The sequence below is a fragment of the Myxocyprinus asiaticus genome, chromosome 45 (assembly GCF_019703515.2).
Source record: "Myxocyprinus asiaticus isolate MX2 ecotype Aquarium Trade chromosome 45, UBuf_Myxa_2, whole genome shotgun sequence".
Lineage (NCBI taxonomy): Eukaryota > Metazoa > Chordata > Actinopteri > Cypriniformes > Catostomidae > Myxocyprinus > Myxocyprinus asiaticus.
In genome coordinates this window covers 29,988,407-30,000,511 of record NC_059388.1, presented here as the reverse complement: position 1 = coordinate 30,000,511, position 12,105 = coordinate 29,988,407, and the positions used below count along the sequence as shown (strand labels likewise).

The 12,105-nt window shown below is 38.1% G+C and overlaps 1 protein-coding gene across 2 annotated transcripts in view; it reads right to left on the bottom strand.

Annotated features, from left to right (window-relative positions):
* The window catches only part of cog5 (component of oligomeric golgi complex 5), a 119,365-nt gene that overhangs the window by 30,108 nt on the left and 77,152 nt on the right, over positions 1 to 12,105 (bottom strand). For both annotated transcript variants that reach the window (XM_051688616.1, XM_051688617.1), the window contains 2 exons: positions 7,981 to 8,062; positions 1,203 to 1,404 (listed from right to left, as the gene is read on the bottom strand). In XM_051688616.1, coding sequence (XP_051544576.1) covers positions 1,203 to 1,404; positions 7,981 to 8,062 — 284 coding nt within the window. The remainder of the gene's footprint in view (positions 1 to 1,202; positions 1,405 to 7,980; positions 8,063 to 12,105) is intronic.

Here is a 12,105-nt window from a genome sequence, read left to right as displayed (position 1 = left end):
TTTAATATACAAATCTCTCAGGTAGCACGTTAATAGACAAATCATACATCAAATGAAAGCTCTCATTCTCAGAACTGCGACTGTACAGCTTATTTTACTGCCCATATATCACAGTTTGAAAGGTTTTCAAAACAATCTTTATGATGTGATTTCTGTTATGCGCCAATCACTGCTGCTGTAAGCCCAAATAGCTAAAAACAAATTATATCTGCTTTTACCTTAGGCAGTTTTCTAAACAATTTGACATACTTGTCTGTGAGCTTGTTTGTGTGAATAATCCAATGTTATATCTTAGATGTCCAGAACAAAATATGCGGCCCAGCAGTAAAGCATTTTAAACAAATCATTGGAAATATATGTTATTGATGATAAACTGTTATGCATCATCATAAAGGGGAGGATGACAGCTTTCCAATGACACCTAGATTGAGCATCTAGTCCACTCAGAGGCCGAGATATTCTATGAAATAATGGGGGTGGTGCGTGAGCTGAAAATTAGACTGAGTGTCTATGGACGAGCACATCTGTGAGGGATAAAATTAGCGTTAGAGCGCCACCTACATTTTAGATGGGCATTTTGCAATGGAATTAAAAATTATTTTTTTCTGGTACTTGCTGCCATCTAGTGGAATCAAATAAGTGAACAGAACCAGAATTAAATGCTTACAAATTTAAAACAAAAACAATCTATTCATCATAAGACTGTAAACATATAAAATTTTCTAAAAAAAATGTAAATTAAAAAAATTAGACCAATTAGTCCATAGCATGTATAAATGGTGAGCTTTTAAATTTGAGTGTGAAAAATTGCAGGCGGCAGCCAAAAGCCAAAAAAATGTCCCAGAGTTGAAGAGGTTAAATTATATATAATTTTTATAACTTTTTTGCTTTACGGTAATAAAAGTGCTTAATTGTTATGAAAATTATGTCGCAAAGCCTTAATTTTCTTTTTGCAAAACATAAAAAAAATACAACTGCAATATATAAAATTACTTTATATGAAATTATAAAATTATATTATAAAAAAAAATCTCAACCATATTTTGACTGTCAAAACTATGGTTATTATGGTAAATTTCTGTATGGGTCTAAATTCAATCAAACTGTATTGTTTCAGATTGCTAAAAAACAGAATTATGAAACCTGATGCAATAAGAGACTATGTACATATAAACATATGCATTTATCCTGTTAGTACTCACTCATAGTCTGGTTTGGTCCTGGTGAACAGGTCATCTGTATCATTCTCTGACACTGTCAGCTCCATATCCAGACCTGCACCGCTGCTCACTAGCGCCCCCTGTATACTGGCACTATACTGCTGCAGTCGCTTCCACAGCTCATTATACAGCCTCAGGAGTTTAGGATACTCTCCCTCCAGAGCCTGTTTCAGGAAGGTCAATGCTGAGAACAAAGAAAATATAACAAGACAACAGAGGTTGAGAAATGGACACATGAATAAATGATGTACAGATGATGAAAGACCCATGTGACGCCATTTGAATTAGAACGGACCAGAAATACAAGCCTGGATTGTGTCATTACGCTTTAAGACAACGTGAAATCCGAATCGAAAATTCTGTTTCATATAAATATTCTGTTTCACTCCAAAACGCATTACAGAAATTAAATGCATTGTTGATGCCATTTCAAAATGTCTTTAACCTCTTCAACTCTGGTGCATTTTTGGGCTGCCGCCTGCAATTTTTCACACTCAAATTTAAAAGCTCACCATTTTCACATACTGTGGACTAACTGCCAATAAGTGGTCTCATTTTTTCAGATACACCCCAAATAAAATAAAAAAGACACATTGTGTATGTTTACAATCTTATGATGAATAGAATAAAAAAATAAATAAATAAAAAATGTCCTAAATTTGTAAGCCTGTAATTCTGGTTCTCTTCTCTCCATCTCCCTCCAAGTAGTCTTATTTTATTCCACTAGATGGCAGCAAGTTCGATAAAAATAATTTTTCCTCTATCACCTTCCCTCACAGAATGTTGATCTGATATGTAGGTGGCGCTCTAACACATTTTAGCTCTCGTCCATAGACATTCAGTCTAATTTTCAGTTCATGCACCACCTTCATTGTTTCATCGAATATCTCGGCCTCTGAGTGGACTAGAAGCTCAATCTAGAAAACTGAGATCCTCCCCTTTGCGATAACATATAACATTTTATCATCAATAGTGGAAACATATATCTGATGATTTGTTTTTAATGCTTTTCCTGCTGGACTGCATATTTTGTTCTGGACATCTAAGAAACAGACAAGTAAAAAATGGCTAATTTTTTAGAGAACGTGCTAATGTAAAATTAGATGTAATGTTTTGAGCTATTTGGGGCTTACAGCAGCAGTGACCGGCGCCTTAAAGAGATGTTTGTATTTGATGTCTTACAAATATCATATTTCACTTTGTGATTATTTTGGTGGCGCTGATTTGCGACACAAATGTTTTCAGGCATTATTTTGTTATTTTATGTAACATAAATGTAGAAGTGAGTCCGCAGAGTTGAAGAGGTTAAAGAGAAACTGACCATATTTTGACATTAGGTGTACATGAGACGTTGTCTTAAACAATGAATGGAAAAAATCTATATTGCAAAAGCAGTGAGCCAAGTTGTTGCAGCTATGAAATCCTCTCGTTGTGCCTCGGTGAGCTTAAAAACCACAAATCCCTTATCTCCAACCACTCTGACAATAACATCATCAAATAAAGAGAATACAAACGGCAAAATGACAGAGCCAAATGGGTGAAGTGTAATAAAATGCATTTTCATTAATATGGTAATAACCTAACTTTACAGGTGAGTAAATGCTCATTACAAATATATTATGCAGATTGTTCCCTATTCAGATGATTTGACTAATGCATAATTGAGCAGTTCAGCACGCAAGCCTCTTAAAATAGGTTTCAACCTTTGTTTCGCCACCACATGAACGTTCGTTCAACTAGGAGTTAAAAGGACGTTTCTAAAATATTGCTGCAAGTGAAGCTTAATTTTCCTCACTTTATAAAACTGCCATGCAGCATATTTCAAAACAGAACTATTCAAACACGTTTGTTGACCGTCAGGAAATTTTTCCTCAGGGAAGGAGGTGAGGTGCGTATGAGATGTGGCAGAACGGAGAAAGGTCTCTATGATATTCTGGTCTTTAGATATGGCTCAGGTCCCTCCTTCAATGTAAGTGTTGGGATGTTTTTGTCAGGTGAAAATCATATAACTTAGAAAAAAGTAAGATTTGATCATTCACATCCATTGCACAAGTGGTGCAGGATGAGCAGCGCGCTGAAGTTTGGAGAACATAAGGTTATAAGAGCCAAAAATCAAGCTAAAAATAATAAATAAAAGCAGCACTCTAACTGTTATCAACTTCATTCATATGGGTCCCAGGGGTTTAAGCAATGCTACAGGCAAAGACAGCTTCATATCGAACATTCAGAGAGACTTTGGCTTCAGCCTCTGACTTGCTCTTTGAAAGGCAAACAGCTCGGGAACGAATTCTGGGAAGAGGCAAGGAAGCTCTCAGCAGTCACAAAGTATTTTAGGACAAAGAGGGAGAGATAAATCATTTATAAAAAGATCTTCTTTGAAGGCTTGAGGAGCAGTTGATGTCTTCCGAGTCCATAACAATCGACCGGAAACTAAAATGTTTTCTGGCGGTCTCTAGGAGCCGTAAAGGTTTGCGAGAGCATCTTTGGCTACAACGTTTTCTTTTTGTGAGGGTAGTTTGTCAAACAGGTATATGAATAGTGCACCAAACATTGAGAATTCTGTCATTATTTACTTGGTATTTACTGAAGTCTGTATGCTGTTATTAACAACTTCAGTTTTAGTCTATAGTCTATTCCTGATTCACACACAACGCTATTGTATGACTTTAGAAAACTTGTAATTTATGAGTGATATGGGCAACTTTTATGGTCCTTTTTGGAGCCATGGTCACTATAAACAGTCACTCTTTGTTAAAACATAGCATAAAGACTCTTCAAAACTAAATAACAACAGAATTTCCATTTTGGGGTACACTATCCCTTTAAAAGTCGTGCAGTGTAAGCCCCTTGGGTGTGGCGAGTATCATTTTTCAAACAGGGCTTGATAAAGGCTTAGAGGAGAATAATGCACAAACATTTGGATAATGAAAGTGATGTAAAAGCCCCTTTTTGCTTTCTATTGATCAGAGGGAGAGGAGCACAGATCGTCATTAGCTTGTAATAACAGGCAGCGATCAATAGGGCCGTACCTTCAAGGCCTAGGTTTAAATTACAGCGATTTTAAAGGGAGGACGTGCCAACTGAGATCCTTCGGCTTCTAATTAAGATGGGCATCCAGTGCCATCATGAGCAGGGGTTAAATGAGGGGGCTCTGTTGTCTCTGAGAATGTACTCTATAATAAGGCCACAAAAGTGACGAAGTGATGAAGTCAGTAATGATATTCAAATTTATTCATTTGGCAGAAGCAATTAGCTTATCTACAACAACGTTTTGTCTTGGGGTGGGCTCTTTCGTCAAAGTGGTGATTGCTACAGGGAACTGAGCCTATTATAGATTCATGGTGCTGTTCTATGACGACAATGCTTAAAAGTTGCTAAAACAAATTCCATAGACTATGGTTAATATAAAATATAGCCAATAACAAAGTATAGCACAGTCAATGAAATCCATCCCAACAAAATTTGAATGCTTTTTAGAAAGAAAAGCCTTTGCTTTGGTTGAACCTCATTGGAGTCAAATGCACCTCACGCATGAATAGGGTTGGGAAGTGAGAACCGGTTCCATTTTTAAAACAATACTGAAAGCAAAAATTTTCTTGTAACGGTTCACGAACATGCTATTTTCTGCCAACGCAAATGGACAATCATACTAAAATACTATGACAATGTTTCCTGCATCGCAATTAAGTGGCAGCGCTGCCCCTCTACTGAATCTACAGTGCGAAACAAAGAGTGAGATCAGTGTAGTCCGATTCCCAAATGAATTACTCTTATAAGATGGTTCTTTTCTTAATCTATAGCGTGAAAACTAACACCATGTCCAGTGTAGTCCTATTCACAAATGAATAACTTATATGAGATGGTTCTTTTTAGTGAATCAAAAACATACAGTGACCAGTGCAGTCCAATTCCCGAACTAATGTCTCTAATGAATCAGTTCTTTTGAATCTGCAGCACAAAACATGCAGTGCGACCAGTGTAGTATGATTCCCGAACTAATGTCTCTAATGAACCGGTTCTTTTAAATCTGCAGCGCAAAACATACAGTGCGACCAGTGTAGTCCAATTCCCGAACTAATGTCTCTAATGAATCGGTTCTTTTGAATCTGGAGCACAAAACATACAGTGCGACCAGCGTAGTCTGATTCCCGAACTAATGTCTCTAATGAATCGGTTCTTTTGAATCTACAGTGCAAAACATACAGTGCGACCAGTGTAGTATGATTCCCGAACTAATGTCTCTAATGAATCGGTTCTTTTTAGTGAATCAAAAACATACAGTGCGACCAGTGTAATCCAATTCCCGAACTAATGTATCTAATGAATCGGTTCTTTTTAGTGAATCAAAAACATACAGTGCGACCAGCGTAGTCTGATTCCCGAACTAATGTCTCTAATGAACCAGTTCTTTTAAATCTACAGCACAAAACATACAGTGTGACCAGTGTAGTCCAATTCCGGAACTAATGTCTCTAATGAACCGGTTCTTTTTAGTGAATCAAAAACATACAAGGACAGTGTAGTCCAATTCCCAAACTAATGTCTCTAATGAACCGGTTCTTTTAAATCTGCAGCGCAAAACATACAGTGCGACCAGTGTAGTCCAATTCCTGAACTAATGTATCTAATGAACCGGTTCTTTTGAATCTGGAGCACAAAACATACAGTGCGACCAGCGTAGTCTGATTCCCGAACTAATGTCTCTAATGAATCGGTTCTTTTGAATCTACAGTGCAAAACATACAGTGCGACCAGTGTAGTATGATTCCCGAACTAATGTCTCTAATGAATCGGTTCTTTTGAATCTGCAGCACAAAACATGCAGTGCGACCAGTGTAGTATGATTCCTGAACTAATGTCTCTAATGAACCGGTTATTTTAAATCTGCAGCGCAAAACATACAATGTGACCAGTGTAGTCCAATTCCCGAACTAATGTCTCTAATGAACCGGTTCTTTTTAGTGAATCAAAAACATACAGTGCGACCAGTGTAATCCAATTCCCGAACTAATGTCTCTAATGAACCGGTTCTTTTTAGTGAATCAAAAACATACAGTGCGACCAGCGTAGTCTGATTCCCGAACTAATGTCTCTAATGAACCGGTTCTTTTTAGTGAATCAAAAACATACAAGGACCAGTGTAGTCCAATTCCTGAACTAATGTCTCTAATGAACCGGTTCTTTTAAATCTACAGCACAAAACATACAGTGTGACCAGTGTAGTCCAATTCCGGAACTAATGTCTCTAATGAACCGGTTCTTTTTAGTGAATCAAAAACATACAAGGACCAGTGTAGTCCAATTCCCAAACTAATGTCTCTAATGAACTGGTTCTTTTTAATCTACAGCACAAAACATACAATGTGACCAGTGCAGTCCAATTCCCAAACTAATGTCTCTAATGAACCGGTTCTTTTAAATCTGCAGCGCAAAACATACAGTGTGACCAGTGTAGTCCAATTCCCGAACTAATGTATCTAATGAACCGGTTCTTTTTAGTGAATCAAAAACTTACAGTGCGACCAGCGTAGTCTGATTCCCGAACTAATGTCTCTAATGAACCGGTTCTTTTAAATCTGCAGCACAAAACATAGGGTGTTTCTCAATTCTAAGGACGCAGAGAATGAACTTGTGTTCTTATGAAGACCAGTCTTGCCAAGCTACCTTGGAAGAACGAACTTGGAAGGACAGGAGGACGTAGAATGCATCTCATGCGAACTTTGAGATGTGCTGCAATCTTCCTGTTGCACAATTAACCGTCACAGCACATTTGAATCCAGTGAGAGATCTGGCATTATCACACCAGTGACAGCATGAATATCATCACACCAGTGAGGTTGTGCAGAACTAGTGACACGTTAGAATAAAGTCTGTAAACACTCGTTTTATCCTTCGTCTGCAACCATAGTACCGAGTTCTTGCCTACAAGTCACCATCCGATGCACCCTCGATTTCAAGGACACATCCAGGTAATTTCCTGCGTTCTCAGTACTTGTGTTCTTGAGGACTGGAATCGAACTTTGGCAGTAGATGATTAGAATCAGAATCAGAATGAGCTTTAATGCCAAATGTGCTCCCGAACAACAAGGAATTATTTTTGACTCAGTGACGGCTGAGTAGAACGGAGTCAGCAGCTCCAGTGGCAGGTTGAACTTCCTCAGCTGGCGAAGGACGTACAACGTATGATGATGTAGAACGAGTCCACGAGAACATAAAAACACAAAAGAATGCACGTTGAGAAACAGCCATACAGTGCGACCAGTGTAGTCCAAGTACTGAACTAATGTTTCTAATGAACCGGTTCTTTTGAATCTACAGCACGACCAGTGTAGTATGGTTCCCAAATGAATGACTCTTATGAGCTAATTCTTTTGAATCTATATCACGAAACACACAGCGTGTCCTTGTAAATCATTGGAGATGAGCCAAGTGTAATCTTTTCTCCATGGAGCCACAGAGACACAGGTAAAGTGTTGAGAGTTGGTGGAGTGCAGACTGCAGAGAAATCTATCAGAGAGTTTACAGGCTTGGAAAGAGAAAGGGTTAGTGCAAAGGCAGTGCAAAAGCAAAGGTAGAATAATGTACATGGGTAATAAGAGTTTCAATCCGACTGCAGTGTGATGAAAGAAAGCGAGAGCGGAGGAAAGGATAGAGACACGGCGCAGGAGGGGAGGTTGTGTAACTCATTCGCACACAAAATGAGCTTTTGAGATGCATGACGGGGCATTGACTTAAACAAAACCCTCAGACTGAGACTCACCAGCTGTGGCTTTCTTCAGCTCCTCTGAGAGCGTCTGAGTGACTGAACTCCAGAAGGTGTGTAAGATGTCAGGCCGCCCATCCTAAAGAGAGACAGAAAGAGGACAAGCTTTTAACACACATTACACTCACCTGCAACAGCTGAAGTTCACCATATGTCATGATGACATAGATGCATAAACACATTATTTAAACAAAGCTGTTAAGACTTCTAGTAGTGATTTCAACCCACAACCATACCACAAAGCACAGTGATATCCTTTAAGGCAGTGGTTCTCAACCTTTTTTTCCCCCATAGTAAACACATGGAAGCAACCCGTATAATGGAGTTTAGATAAACATTTTAATGCAAACAGGAACTTGACGATAGATTTGATTATTATGACTGATAAACGCCCCCATTTGTAACCTAACACCCCCTCGCTACTAATTTGCTCTCAGCGCCCCCTGGCATCCTTTGAACGCCCCTGTTGAGATCCCCTGCTTTAAGGGGTCATTTACACTGAAGAACAGGATTTTTCTTGCTCTTTTGAAACAAGATTTTGATGTTCTTTATAGACACACAATTTAATGCAAGACTTCCTCCACCCAGACTACTTATTACAACCAAACTCCAAAAACTACTAATTAGGACATGGTCATGATATTGACGTCACAATCACGAGCACAATAGAGGGATAGTTCACCCAAAAATGAAAATTCTCTCATCATTTACTCACCCTCAAAACATCCCAGATGTGTATGACTTTCTTTCTTCTGCAGAGCACAAATGAAGATTTTTAGAAGAATATTTCAGCTCTGTAGGTCCATACAATGCAAGTGAATGGTGGCCAGATCTTTGAAGCTCAAAAAGCACATAAAGGCAGCATAAAAGTAATCCATAATACTCCAGTAGGTTTAATCCATGTCTTCTGAAGCGATCCAGCTGGTTTTGGATGAGAACAGACCAAAATATAACTCCTTTTTCACTATAAATCTTGACATCTGCTGTCTCCTTGGCGATCACGATTTCAAGCTTGATTACACTTTCTAGCGCCATCTAGCGCACTGCGCATGCGTCAAGCACCAGGAAGTGTAATCGAGCTTAAAATCATGATTGTGTCCGAGACTGCAACGACAAGATGCACAGTGAAAAAGGAGTTATATTTTGGTCTGTTCTCACCTAAAACCAATTGGATCACTTCTGATGACACTGGAGTCTTATGGATTACTTTTATGCTGCCTTTATGTGCTTTTTGGAGCTTCAAAGTTTTGTACCCTATTCACTTTCATTGTACGGACCTACAGAGATATTCTTCTAAAAATCTTTGTGTTTCATTTTTGGGTGAACTATTCCTTTGAAGTCAACATGAAACCAAAATTGACCTTTATTTACTTCCTTTCTGCGCAACGAGCAACATCAAACAAAAATACGCTTTTTTTTTTTATAGCTTTCCGAATTCACCCTCCATCCACCACTGGTCGATCAAACAAATAGCCTCACGTCATTGGTTGAGCCAATGTTTGTGTTTTAGGTAGGACGGGACTCTCAAAACAAATAGAGCCATTTTATAGCGCCACAGAGACACAGTGTTTACAGTTTTCGAAGGAAATTAACCAATGAGTGGCTTACATATTGTTGTCTCTACATTTTAAGCTGAGAGAGTATTTTAAGACTGAAAAAATGACGGACCTTTAATTGCTTAACTTTATGACTAATAGACATTTCTGGTCTTACCATAAATGATTCGTCATTGCACGTTATTCTAAAGTAAAAAAAACAACAAATGTTATCTTTAATCAACGCGTAATAACTTCTTTGATGCTGAAATGACTGTCCTTTTTCGTCTAAAGTGACTTATGCTGTAAAATTTGCCGTCTAACATTTAATGATCCAATCCAACACTGATGTATATATAAAACAAGACAAATCAGTTCTAACGTTGATGGACGTGTGCTGCTGGTGCCAATCCAACCTCTACACACTACTGTGTGTGTGTGCGTGTGTGTGTGTGTGTAAGGAGGCTGGAGTGTCTCTGAATCATCCAATTAGAGCAGCAGTGAAGGTTTCTCGCCCGATCTTCACCCTGTCACCACTCGGCTAGACTGGGGGGTATTTTAATAAAGGCTGTTCTTCCCAAGGCTAATCGAGACACACAGTGTGTGTTTTATTTTTGTCAGTGTGTAAGTGTTACGCGACAGCATTGAGTGTGAAAGTAAACCCTCAAAAGTGAACACAAAAGTGACCAGCTAGGACAGCCCTTCTCACCTCTTAATAAACAGCTATTATACACACAAAACAATCAATAAATGTGTTGTATAATAGATGGATTCTCTGTCTCTTTTAATGCCAACATGAACGTTGGCAACCCATTTTACTTCCGTAATCTGACATGCTTTGGGGTGAAGGATATTCAGTGAGAAGAAATGGAAAAAAAGTAGGTAGGGACTAAATTGTATCCATTTGAAATTTATTGGATTGTAAAAAAGTAGGCGTTACAAAGGTCATTAAAGGCCATTCTGCCCTCTAACCCTGGCCCTTTGGCACTTTCCTTACCTCATCACTTCTGCTGTACTGCTGGAGAGAACAAAACCAACCAGTAATAGTGTTGAAGTTGTCAAAGAAAAGGACACAGCGTCTGCCGTACGGCTCACAAATCACCTGTGCTGAATGTCCCTGATGACTCACCGTACATCAGCCTAAAGGGCTTTTCAGTGACTGTACTGTGATTCAATGGCTCTCTATTATGACTCAATTTCTGTCGCTACAAAATGTGAGAATTCTCCAATGAAAAAAATGTGACAAGATGAAGAATGTCTTCAGAGGAGAACATTAAAAGTGGAAGATATTAATAATATATACAGCGGGGACCAAAAGTCTGAGACAACACTGAAAATCAGTAACAAGACAGGAGAAAGTGACTTATATAGGTTTGGAACGATATGAGGGTGAGTAAATAATGACAGTATTTTTATTGGGGGGGGGGGGGGTGATCTGTCCCTTTAAATTAAAATTAAAATACATAAATGCGTGTTTCTTCTTGTCCAAGGGGTTGACTTCGACTAAAACAGATTTCAACTTTATTTGCTATATGATAGTTTTCACCAGGCCTTCATCATTTATATTTGGCACTTTTGAATTGCCTTTTATGTATAGATTTGACTGTTTTCGCCTTGTCCCAGACCCAGACTTTCAATATTAAACTATGAAAATCCATTATAAAAATACTAATTATTACATGGTTAAAACTATAATTATATAAACAAAGAGTGGAACAAACATAAACCATTTCAATAGTTATTGTGTGAAAATTATTTCTTCAAAAATCCTGACTGTCCCGTCATTTCAATGCCAAAAATGTTGCCCCTAATAAAGCTCATGTACTTGTAAACCAAATCAGCAAATGTTTCAGTAAGAGCTTGCTTGACATGAAATATAAGCTTGAAGGGAAAAAAAAAACAAAAAACTAACAAATCAAGGTAAATATTACTTGAGCAGATTTTTATTTGCAGTCATTTCCAATCAAGCTGTAATATTAATTAACTGGGTGTATTTATATATGAAATTAGCCTTAGCCAGAAAGGAATCTAACAATTTATTTAAAAAACATTAAAAATGTCATTTCCATCACCGTTATTTCTACCACAGGATTCTATAATACACAACACAGAATTTGTGATGTGCCGGAAATGACACTGTGACAAATATCTCCAGTGATACATGTACAAACACTATTAGACTTTACAAATTAAAACAATTATTAAATGTGCTGCGTCCCAGTTTGCCTACTTGGCAAGTATTGGGACCATAACGTCATTAAATCACGCCTTGAAACAAAAGACCCTTCTGTTGCATTGCTACGTGCATCCTGTCACCATGCACTGACCTGTCAATCATCCTGATATAGTTGTATGATGACATGCATGCTCCTCATTTAATTTTTTACTTTCATTCATTCATTGCATTTAATTTGCGATACCCTACAATGCGTCATTAAAGATCTGTCGCAGGTGTTTTGTGTGGAGAGCCACTGATGTTTTGATATAATGATGCACGTAAAGTGTAGTTAATGCAAGTCAAACTCGTCTCTTTTCAGTGTGTGACGTTCACAATGTGTTGCAGTTGAAATATAACACCGATAACAGT